Source organism: Artemia sp. Qi Xiang Cuo, chromosome 13 (genome assembly GCF_049724085.1).
Source record: "Artemia sp. Qi Xiang Cuo chromosome 13, ASM4972408v1, whole genome shotgun sequence".
NCBI classification, from domain to species: Eukaryota; Metazoa; Arthropoda; class Branchiopoda; order Anostraca; family Artemiidae; genus Artemia; species Artemia sp. Qi Xiang Cuo.
Genome location: NC_142806.1, coordinates 18,748,379 through 18,761,302, shown reverse-complemented (window position 1 = coordinate 18,761,302; position 12,924 = coordinate 18,748,379). Strand labels below are relative to the sequence as shown.

The 12,924-nt window shown below is 35.5% G+C and overlaps 2 protein-coding genes across 2 annotated transcripts in view; both read left to right on the top strand.

Moving 5' to 3' along the window:
• LOC148945037 (tachykinin-like peptides receptor 99D) overlaps positions 1-12,924 on the top strand; it is a 509,170-nt gene that overhangs the window by 230,239 nt on the left and 266,007 nt on the right. The window lies entirely within an intron of this gene.
• Positions 1-12,924, top strand: part of LOC148945038 (uncharacterized) — a 73,047-nt gene that overhangs the window by 43,960 nt on the left and 16,163 nt on the right. The window contains exon 5 of the mRNA XM_089098619.1: positions 6,384-6,544. Within this exon, the coding sequence (XP_088954745.1) occupies positions 6,384-6,544 (161 nt within the window). The remainder of the gene's footprint in view (positions 1-6,383; positions 6,545-12,924) is intronic.

Genomic DNA, 12,924 nt, shown 5'->3' with positions numbered 1-12,924 from the left:
TGATTGGCTGAGAAGGAAACACGTGATCTAACTGTTTCCGGGAAACTCATAACATTTGGTGAGAGCAACAACAACAACAAATATTGTTTTCTATTTCTGGACACCATGACATTCGCCTCGAGCATGTACATGTCCAAAACAACAACAAATGCTGTTTTCTATTTCAGAAAACTCATAACATTCGCTGAGAGCGTGCACTTACAACAACAACAACAAATAAATCGACCTTGGAAAAAGAGGTCATTGACCGATTACGCAATCATTCTCCCTAGGGACTCTATGCCCATATATGGACTCCCGTCAGTATTCTATGCCCATATATGGACTCCCGTCACGACCTCCTGAGGCATCTCTACTATTCTATCGAAGAATGCGAAGGAATTTTCACTTGAGGAATTTCGGAATGTAAAAAGGTGGTGCGCTCAGCCAATAAAAAAATCAAGAGGATCAATTTTCTCAAACATAGAGATTTGAGACGCTCAAACTTTTTAAGGAGTTTTTGGATGTAGCTTGAGGCATTTTCGTGCTGAAAATAGCCTTTATATGGCAACCTTTTTTTCCATACAGATGATAAGGTATGGTAGTTACAGGCGATCCATGGACAGTTCATGAACAGCTCAGATCTTCCTCCGCTCTAAATCTGGGAGTTATAATTATCTCGAAAAGTCTTTTTCCATACAGCCTGGTCATCCGTCTTTATAAGTCCTGATTAAGACCTAATATAAAACATGACTACCCCTTTCACACTATGGTTCTAAAAGCTCTCCGTCTCAGAGTTTCAAAATTACACCTAGTAGCACCACCGAAGGCCAAATTCTTATTTTGGGGGAAATTGAGTGAGGTGTCAGTGACTTAGGTCTGTATTCAATTCAACGTAACTTCTTCTGAGAAGTTCCCTCTGCTAAACCTTAAGGAGGTGACAAGACAAACCTACAGAAGCCTACTAAAATTAGTAGGCCTGTAGAAGCCTACTACAGAAGCCTACAGACAAACCAACTAAAATTTAGTTTTTGTGTTAAGCAGAAACGGACGAGAATGGGGAGAACAACCATTTACTGACGAGATTTTGTATATTCATCTATTTCTCTGGTTCCAGAATAAAAAAAAATTGAAAGCACTAGAAACCATTACAGCTTTCAAAGCAATCTTTTGAAAGGTAAAGCAACATATTTATCAGTCCAGTTTCTACAAGTGCTCTGAGAATTAAGTTTCTATTACCTATTATAAGGTTTTGATTTTTTATTCTAGACAGATTATGATTAATTCTTTTCGTTTGCTATATATATATATATATAATTGTCATTTTGGTAATTTTTATGGTTATTGGATGGACTTGAATGCGCTCACCCAGTTCATAGACACTAAAGGGAAGTTCCTTATCGAAGTGTCGCTCAAAATCGAGTGTCAGCTGATGTTTTCAAACAATTCGTGGTACCGAACAGTAAGTAAGGAGCGACATGGCTCAATAGTAACCGAAACTCCAAAAAACGGAAATTTGATACAAACAGAAATATCATAAGAATCGGCTTATTATTCCGATTTCAAATATATAAGGTTCATTGAGTTTAGTCTTACTCATTAAAGGCTGCGAGCCTGAGCAAATTTGCCTGATTTTCGAAAAAGAGGGAAACACCCCCTAAAAGTCAGAGAATCTCAACAAAAATCAGACCAACAGATTCAGCCTATCGGAAAACCCTACTGTTGAGGTTTCAAGCTCCTATATGCAACAATTTGGAATTTTGCATTTGTTGCCAGAAGAGAGATCACGGATGTTTTTTTTTTTGTTATTTTTTTCCCCTGGAGTGATCCGACCCAGTGGTCCTAGAATATCGTGAGAGGGCTCATTTGAATGGGAATTAAAAGGTCTATTGCACTTTTTAACTGACCAAAAAATTAAAGGGCGACCAGGTCCCCTCCCCCGCCCCTTTTTTTCTAGAAGTCTTCCGATCAAAATTTTGAGATAACCAGTTTGGGCAAGCCTTCTGCAAAGGGTTTTTCCACGGGGAAATTTTCTATGGGGAAGGCAGTCTTCAGGGGTGAACTTGTTAGTGAAAATTATACACTGGGTGAATTTGCAAGAATTCCTATACAAAATTTTTTTTATAGGTCTTGCTTTCTCTTTCCCGTCTCAGTTTTACGCGTAGTGTTGTAAGGGTTATTGTCTGGGGTCTATTTTCACCAGGATTGAATTTTCTAGAGGGTATCTCCGGGGGGAGGGGAATTTCTCCGTGGAAATGGGGCCAGATTTCCTACCATTATTTAAAAAACGATCAGAAATTAAATAAAGAAAAATAAAGTTTTTTCAACTGAAAGTAAGAACCAACAATAAAACTTAAAACGAACAGAAATTATTACGTATATTAAGGTGATTGCCCCCTTCTCAACACCTCGCTATTTACGGTAAAGTTTGAATTTAGTCCCAAGTCTTTGCGAACGACTCCTGAAATATAAGGGTCGTTTAATTAGAACAATGGTAAACTTTTTTTATAGTACTATAAAACTCTAGTGTAAAGAGCGAGGTGTCCCACGTTAGGCTTATGCAAACTGTCAATTTATTTCTATATCTACTGCAGGCTACAAAACACAAATAAAAAAAAATCAGTTCAAGCTTAAAATCAAATAAAAATAAGTCAGCATTCAAAATTTTTCAGAATTTTGCTTTTGTAGATATGAGCTTGAAAGCTCTACAGGGGAGTTCTCTTATATGCTCAATCTAATGATGTGTTTTTTAATAAGATTATTTGCCTTTCGACGGTGTCCCCATTTTTTGGAAATCCCGCAAAGTTTGTTAGGCTCGTGACTTTTGATGGGTAACATTAAACTTAAGAAATCTGAGATATTTCTAATCAGCAGAAGAATAATCTTTTCATATATTATTTGCTATCAAAACTCCTTTTTTATTTTCCTTTACTATTGGCCCGATTCACTTCTTAGAATTCATTACTAGAACTGTCTGATTGGGGCAAGTCCTAATTAAATTCTAATAGTCGACTTCAAATAAATAATTAAATATTTAAGAATTTAGGATTCTGTAAGCTTTAAAATCTTTAAAAAACTTGATATATTTATATTTATTTGTATATTCATATATTTGAGTTGCAGTTATTGCTATTATAGGGAAGACAGGTACAATAAACTTTGTTAAGTAAAACTTTCGAGATGTGTCACAAACATAGGAGTTGAACAGAAAAAAAACTATAATTACTCTTGAGAAATGTTACTCTCTAAAGTTTTATTTTATTAGAAGTTTCTTAGCAGTGCCTAGAAAGATCCTCAAGGTATATAGCATTTTCAACGTTTTAAAACACTTAGGAGCTCCTCAGGGACTGTCAAGAACTGAAACAGAAAATCCGAACATGTTAAATTTCCACAGACTTTCAAGGGGGAAAATGTCAGCCTTCAGGAATTTCAGTTTTTTCTCTAAAATTCGAACAAACAAAGTTTTTTTTTCTAGTCTCGTACTCATCACTATTCGTTTAAATATAATTATAAAGCTAGATAGAACTGTTTGTGAAAGAATGAAACTCTCGGAGGTTTTGAAATAGGTCCGAAAATTGACCTTAAAAAGACTAAGTCTTAGGCTAGAAATAGATAAGGAAAAACAGTTTATGTTACATAAAATAAAAATCAGTCAAGATAGTTTCGCTATCTTGAAACTACCAGGGTAAAAAGATGATACTTGATGATGTTGAGGGGAGTTTTAAACTAAAGCAAAACACACTAAGCGTATGCAGTTTGTCAAAAAGGCGTGTCTCAAGAATGACTTAGGGTATTCAGTTGAAAAGTTTTGGGAAGGATGAGGGGAATGATCAATTGATTAAAAGGCAATATGTGCAGGCGACTACTACAATTATTATTGCTACCATAAATAACACTCCTCTTGCTACTATTACTACTGGTACATCTACTACTACCGCCGCTACTACTGCTACTAACCTTATACTTATATAGTGACTGCTACTAAGGCTAAGTATATTAAGGTAAAAAACTCGGGAGTTGTTGAGAGGAAAGTTGAACCAAATCATAAAAACACTCTGTACACGCAGGTTATAAAAAGGGTGTATCGCAAGAATGGCCTAGGGAACAAAGTTGGAATTTTCAGGGAAGGAGAAGGGGGGATTATCAATTGACCAAAAAGAAATATATGTACGCTAGTACTGCTACTACTACTACTGCTCCAACTACTACTGCTATTGTGACAACTACTAAGGCTAAGAGTTTTAAGGTGAAAATTAAGTAAAATTTTGAGGAGAAATTTTGACTAAATTTAAACATACCACGTGCATGCAGGTTGCTATAGGGTGCATCAGCAATATCCTAGGAACGGCTTAGAGCACTAAGTTGAAAGTTGCAGGGTAAGGTGAAACAAATTTTCAAATGACCGAAAGGCAATGTGTGCATCCTACTACTGCTAGTAGTACTACTGCTTCATCTACTACTGTTACTGCTACTACTACTACTACTACCAGTACTACTACTGCTGCTACTAATGTTACTACTACTACTGCTACTATTACTACTACTACTAATGCTCTACTTCTACTACTGTGATTACTACTACCACTAAGACTAAGGGTATGAAGACAAAAATTTCAGGGTACATTAAGGGGGAAGTTGAACTAAATCAAAACATATTGTGTACATGCCGGTTCTCAAAAGGATGTATCAGTAATATCTTAGGAATAGCTTTTAGCATTAAGTTTAAACATACAGCGCTTGTCGTTTGGGAAGTGGCGTTGAACTACTAAAAAGACAGTGTTTGCACGCTAGGAAGTATTTGCATGGTTTAATATTGCAAATATTACATACTTAAAATATTGAAGAAATAACATTTGTATTCTACTACTTCCACTCCTACTACTGCTACTATTACTGCTATTACTACTACTAAAGTCAAGGGTATTAAGGTGAAAATGGCGAGGCAAAAAAGTAAGGCAAAATCAATGTAATTATTGTAATTTGCAGAATTGGTGTAATAATAATTGTACGCTAGATGGTGTTGCGATTGTTTTGGATACTACCGCCGGTTTCAAGTCTGATAAGCTGCTTAGATTCTTTGGGCTTGTCCCTAGGATAAAACCATGTTTTCCTTGCGCAGATAGCTGTTTGTTAAAATGTAAGCAGAAGCCAATAGAAATATGTGACTGTTTTCTTTTTTTTATGACTTATGTAACTTATGGCTTATTTTCCGTGCTTAATGTACTCCATTGAACTATTGTACTCCAGTTACTATTGTGCTCCACCATATTCTTTTTATCAACACATAAACCTTTTGAATGTCATTTGTTTCTTTTTTTTTGTCATTTTCTCAGTTTTGTATCTGCAATTTTGCCCTAGAAATATTGATAATTTTTTACTCCACCATCTGAAGTTCCAGCTGTAAATCCGTGGTGTCTAAAGTAATAATGTTATTTGTCCTTTTACGCATTTGTTTTTAAACATCTATGTTGAGTTTTTGTAAACATATAAAGAAATACTACACTTCTTTTGTTTTATTTCTGAGTTTTTTCCACTTTGCTTTATATTTCCACGCTAATTTTACAGTTTCCACGGTTATTCATTCGCACTTATTGTATAGCTTTATACATTGTTTTATCGTTTCGACTCCTTTAAATTTATATAAATAGCATTTTTTTCGATAAGATTGCATTAATTTTTTGAAATTACTTGTGTCTGTGAAAGTAATTTATGAAATTATCTAATGAAATTAATTAATTTCTGAAATTAATTGCATTAATTTCTGGATCACATTAAGGCACTTAGTATAAAATTTAAAATCCCTTGTTCGAAAGGTTTATCTTTTTTTAAACTGCATGGAAAGATCATTTTACTTTTTATGCTTTGTAATATCGGTAACTTCTAGCTACTTACTATCTGAAATCAATCATGGGATTTTGTGCATCGGGTAACTGAGGTATCTTTGAATATACAAACAACCTTATTATATTTAAGTACTTTAGTCAGGCGTAAGAGGGAGGAGCGTATCTTTTAGAGGGAGGAGGTAAATTTTGAATGATAAAACGAACAACTGAATGAAGTAAGTAATATAGGACATTTCGGAAAAACACGTAAAATGATTGAAATTTTGGTGGAGCATGCTTGAAGGTCACCCTCCCCGGCTCTTAAAAGAGTTTGTTTTCAGAACATGAAGGGTTCGCGTTGTAATTAAGGACGACAAAATACTTGCACATTAGAGAGTAGAAGTACTTCCCTAAAAGCGTCGAATGATACTCCCTCCCCTGGGAAAAACATAAGAATTGTTCGCAAATAAAATATTTGCTCTAAGAATACAATTCTATTAGGTGTCAGATTGCCAAGACCCTAGAACCAGGTTCTAGCGGCCTTCCCGTAATGCTCGTTGCTTATGGTTGATGAATTTGCAGGTGGTCCTGGGCTGCATATAAGAAAGAGTCCGCATGTGATGCTGAAAGGAGGACGATCAACCCTGGAATTGCCTCTGATAAAAATGGGAAGTGGATGGTGGTTGTACAAACTAACGACATGCCCCAGCGTATCCATACTGAGGTGTGTCGCAATCAAGGAGGTAAGGATCCATGCTCCTTTATTTTACTGTACTGAGAACTTTCAAATCAAAATATTTTGCCCCTGGCCCCTTCTTAGTTCTGTTCATGCCTGAAAACCGAAACTTCTTAAGATTTCATTTTTAGAATTATGAATATTTTGATGCCGTATCACATTTTCATCAGTGTTGCCACATCGAACCGTGAAAACAAATAAGAAGAACAAACTAGTTTAATTTAGTAATGCTTTTTGTCCGTAAAAAATACGACAGCATCACTCTATTGATTTCCAAAAATAACTGCACTTTCAAAAGAAAGCTACATCTACTTAAGTTGTTTGATGCATTACATTTTTATATTATTTTTGGCTGATTTTTTGCTTGCGTTTCTTTTGCTGAAATTCGGAACCCACTCTGACTAAAAAGTGCGTAGACGAATAAGGAGATATTTTCCATAAAAATTGAATTTTCGATTCTCCCTAATTTCTTAAGACATTGGTGGTGGTTTAGGGCTCCACTTAACTAATTCCAACAATCAGATTTTCACTTCCTTTGGGACTTTAAAGCAAAATGTATATAAGAACAGAAAAACCCGTGTAATATTTGCCCTTCCATGCTTGTTTTTAAGCAATTTAGATCCAAAAATTGTTAGCTTGAAGTTATTCTGTTTTCTATATTCATTCTCATCAGCACTTTCAAATTTCAATTAAACTAGTCACATGCCTGATAAACATTTAGTTGTTTTTTTATTTTTTTTCCATTCCGCCATTTTCATGTAAACACTACAACTGTCTTTGTTTCATTGGAGTAATTAGCGTTCACGATCGTTTTTATTATGCGTAGTATAAATTTTTTTTGGTCTGTTTTTACTTTAGTACCAGCAACAAAAGGCTATAAAAAAACGAATAAAAATGATAAAAAAAGGGAAATCAGCAGAAATAACTTACGCCCCTTTGTAAGGCTTTTAGATCTTCTTTCAAATTAGGATTGAAAGTATCAAAAACATCAAACAATAAACATTGTCTAATTTTTAAACTAGTTTCTCACTTTTTATTACTTTCACACGCGTTGAAATTTACACATGAGCTATTTATTCATTCTGTCAATTTAATTTTGCATTCTTTAGCCAGTTTCAAATATATCGTTATTTTTCAACATTTTTTTATGGTTTTGTCCTGTTTTTGTTTTTCACAGCGAAATTTGAATTTGGGTCTCTAGGGATTCAATAACAATTTAATAAAATAAATATCTTGCCTGGACGCAACTTAGGTCTATTCATACCTGAAAACCCATTTTCTATGATTTTAGTTTTGCCTACTTCAAGTTTCCGTACTATTGTTTGTGTTGTTGCGTTGAACTATACTGTATATAGTACGTTTATATAATAAATTATATATAAAAACGACTTTAACTATCAAAACCTGTGAAATTAATTGCCAGGCCTTCAATTAATTTATCAGGATAATTGATAAAACGTAAAATAGTAAAAATAATTGCTATTCTTTATTTTTTTTTGTATTTACAAACAACATTTTTGTTCCATTAAAGAAAATAGACTCGTGTCAACAGTAGTGCTAATATGTTGCTATTATTGGCAATAATTTGTATTAATTTTATAAGGAATGAATATATGATTTTAATTATTTTAATAATAAATAAATAGTCTATAATAAAATGATAGTTCATCAAAGACGATAAAACAATGATTTAAACATTGTAAAAATGATTTTTTTTGTTTATTTTTTTTAGTATCTACAACTAAAATTTTCTCCATTTATGAAAATTAATCAAAAAAGTTTTTCCTCAAAATAAGTTTTTCAGAGAAAAGTAAAGAACTCCAGTAAACAAAAAATGAGCAAAAATAAAATCAAATAATCAACCAAGCTTGAAACTACCACAAATCAGCATCGATAAATAAATGAAACCCAAAACGAACAGAAATTACAATAAATTACCGAGTCAAACTCAAAAAGAGCAGAAATTAACATAAGTTGGGCTCAAAACCCCTAAACGTTCCCAAGGCCAGAAAATAATTTGCACTTTACTGAAAAAAAATGTAAATGTTTTTACTTTTATAACTTTAATAAATCAAATAATATTAACATTTTGATTACTAAATATCAGTATATGTATATTAAATTGACAATGCACATTCATTAGTATTTTTTTCATAAATTGCAAATTATGTTCTGGTCTTGGGAAGGCATAGGGGTTTTGAGACTAACTTATGTTAATTTTTGCTCTTTTTGAGTTTGACTCGGTTATTTATTGTAATTAATTTAAAAAACGTTTTCCACAAAATAAGTTTTTCAAAGAAAAGTAAAGAACTCCATTAAACAAAAAATTAGCAAAAATAAAATCAAATAATCTACCAAACGTGAAATTACCCCACATCAGCATCGATAAATAAATGAAACCCAAAACGAACAGAAATTACAATAATCAACCGAGTCAAACTCAAAACGAGCAGAAATTAACATAAGTTGGTCACAAAACACCTATGCCTTCCCAAGGCCAGAACAAAATTTGCACTTTACTTAAAAAATATAAATATTTTTACTTTTATAACTTAAACAAATCAAATAATATTAACATTTTGATTACTAAATATCAGTATATCTATATTAAACTGAAAATGCACATTCATTTGTATTTTTTTCAGTTAAGTGCAAATTTTGTTCTGGCCTTGGGAAGGCATAGGGGTTTTCGGACCATTTTATGTTAATTTTTGCTCGTTTTGAGTTTGACTCGGTTAATTATTGTAATTTCTGTTCGTTTTGGGTTTCATTTATTTATCGATGCTGATTTGGATCTAGTAATCCATTCGCTGAACAAAATGGCTATCTAAAAATTTTGATTGGATGTGTTTGGGGGAATGATGGGCGTGGGGGGAGGGGGCTAGTTGCCCTCCAATCATTTTCGACTACTAAAAAGGACCCTAGAACTCTCAATTTCCAATCGCATGAGCCCTTTTGAAGTTTCTACGACGACCCCTTCCATATGAAGTACCCAGCTCTAATGGAAAAAAAATATAATAAATAGTACATTGTGCCAACATCGTTCCTATATGCCCTCAGGGCATAACTTAAAACCCTTACCCTGAGGGTTGTGAGGGTGTGTCCTCCTCAAAAACATATTTTATATCTGGAAATCAACTACGCTGAACAAAATGGCTATCTCAAGATTTTGATTGGATGTGTTTGATAAAATGAAGGGCGTGAGGGGGGGGCTAGTTACCCTCCAATCAATTTCAACTATTAAAAAGGGCACTAGCCCTTTGAATTTCCAGTCGAATGAGCCTTTTTTGAAGTTGCTACGACAACGTCTTCTATAAAAACCTTATATGAACTCAGGGCATAACTTAAAACCCTTGCCCTGAGGGTTGTGGGAGAGTGTCCTCCTCAAAAACATATTTTCTATCGGGAAATCAACAACGCTGAACAAAATGGCTATCTCAAAATTTTGATTGGATGTGATTGGGGGAATGATGGGTGTGGGGGGGACTAGTTGCCCTCCAATCACTTTTGACTATTAAAAAGGACACTAGACCTCTCAATTTCCAATTGAATGAGCCCCTTTTGAAGTTTCTACGACAACCTCTTCCATATGAAGTGCCCTGCTCTAAAGAAAAAAAATAATACATAGTAAATTGTGCCAACATAGTTCTTATATTTCCTCAGGGCATAACTTAAAATCCTTGCCCCGAGGGTTTTGGGAGAGTGTCTTTCTCAAAAATATATTTTCTATTTGGAAATCAACTACGCTGAACAAAATAGCTATCTCAACATTTTGATTTGATGTGTTGGGGACAATGATGGGCGTGAGGGGGGGGGGGTTAGTTGCCCTTCAATCACTTTTGACTATTAAAAAAGGCACTAGTCCTTTGAATTTCCAATCGAATGAGTCTTTTTTGAAGTTTCTACGAAAACGCCGTCTATAAAAACCTTATATACCCCCAGGGCATAACTTAAAACCCTTGCCCCGAGGGTCTTGGGGGAGTGTCCTCCTCAAAAAAATATTTTCTATCTGGAAATCAACTACGCTGAACAAAATGGCTATCTCAAAATTGTTATTGGATGTTTTTGGGGTTATGTTGGGCGTAGGGAGGGGTATTTACTCTCCAATCACTCGACTATTAAAAAGTGCACAAGCCCTTTGTATTTCCTATTGAATGAGCCTTTTTTAAAGTTTCTACGACAACGCCTTCTATAAAAACCTTATATGCCCTCAGGGCACAACTTAAAACCCTTGCCCCGAGAATTGTGGGGGAGTGTCCTCCTCAAAAACTGATTTTTTATCTGGAAATTGACTACCTCAAAATTGCTATCTCAAAATTTTGATTGGATGTGTTTGGGAGAATAATGGGCGTAGGGAGGGGCAGTTGTTCTCCAATCACTTTCGACTATTAAAAAGGGCACTAGCCCTTTGAATTTCCATTCGAATGAGCCTTTTTTTAAGTTGCTAAGACAACGTCTTCTATAAAAACCTTATATGCCCACAGGGCATAACTTAAAACCCTTGGCCTGAGGGTTGTGGGGGATTGTCCTCCTCAAATACACATTTTCTATGTGGAAATCAACTACGCTGAAAAAAATGGCTATCTCAAAATTTTGATTGGATGTGTTGGGGACAATGATGGGCCTGGGGGGGGCTAGTTGCCCTTCAATCATTTTCGACTACTAAAAAGGACCCTAGAACTCTCAATTTCCAATCGAATGAGCCCTTTTGAAGTTTCTACGACGACCCCTTCCATATGAAGTACCCAGCTCTAAAGAAAAAAAATATAATAAATAGTACATTGTACCAACATCGTTCCTATATGCCCTCAGGGCATAACTTAAAACCCTTGCCCCGAGGGTTGTGGGGGAGTGTCCTCCTCTAAAACATATTTTATATCTGGAAATCAACTACGCTGAACAAAGTGGCTATCTCAAGATTTTGATTGGATGTGTTTGAGAAAATGAAGGGCGTGGGGGGGCTAGTTGCCCTCCAATCACTTTCAACTATTAAAAAGGGCACTAGTCCTTTGTATTTCCAATCGAAGGAGCCTTTTTTGATGTTTCTATGACAACGCCTTCTATAAAAACCTTATATGCACTCAGGGCATAACTTAAAACCCTTGCCCTGAGGGTTGTGGGAGAGTGTCCTCCTAAAAAATATATTGTCTATCGGAAAATCAACAATGCTGAACAAAATAGCTATCCAAAAATTTTTATCGTAGGTGTTTGGGGGACTGTTAGGCGTGGGGGGGACTAGTTGCCCTTCAATCACTTTTTACTATCGAAAAGGACACTAGCACTTTCAATTTCCAATCGAATGAGCTCCTTTTGAAGTTTCTATGACGACCCCTTCCATATGAAGTACCCTTCTCTAAAGGAAAAAAAATAATGCATAGTACATTGTTCCAACATCGTTCTTATATGCCCTAAGGGCATAACTTAAAACCCTTGCCCCGAAGGTTGTGGGGGAGGGTCCTCCTGAAAAACATATTTTCTATCTGGAAATCAACTACGCTGAACAAAATGGCCATCTCAAAATTTTTATTAGATGTGTTGGGGACAATGATGGGCGGGGGGGGGGCTAGTTGCCCCCCCTACGCTGAAGAATATGGCTATCTAAAAATTTTGATTGGACGTGTTGGGGGGTATGACGGGCTGGGGGGGGGGGGATAGTTGCCCTCCAATCACTCGACTCTTGATTTCTATCTGGAAATCAACTACGCTGAACAAAATGGCTATATCAAAATTTTGATTGGATGTGTTGGGGACAATGATGGGTGTTGGGGGGGGGGGGGGCTAGTTGCCCTTTAATCACTTTCGACTATTAAAAAAGGCACTAGCCCTTTGAATTTCCAATCGAATGAGTCTTTTTTGAAGTTTTACGACAACGCTTTCAATAAAAACCTTATATACCCCTAGAGTATAACTTAAAACCCTTGCCCCGAGGGTTTTGGGGGTGTCTCGTCCTCAAAAAAAGGGCACTATCCCTTTGAATTTCCAATCGAATGAGCCTTTTTTGAAGTTGCTACGACAACGCCTTCTATAAAAACCTTATATGCCCCCAGGGCATAACTTAAAACCTTTGCCCTGAGGGTTTTGGGGGATTGTCCTCCTCAAAAACATATGTTCCATCTGGAAATAAACTACGCTGAACAAAATGGCTATATCAAAATTTGGATTGGATGTGTTGGGGACAATGATGGGTGTTGGGGGGGGGGGGCTAGTTGCCCTTTAATCACTTTTGACTATTAAAAAGGACACTAGTCCTTTTAATTTCCAATCGAACGAGCCTTTTTTGAAGTTTCTACGACAACGCCTTCTATAAAACCTTATATGCCCCCAGGGCATAACTTAAAACCCTTGCCCTGAGGGTCTTGGGGGAGTGTCGTCCTAAAAAAAATATTT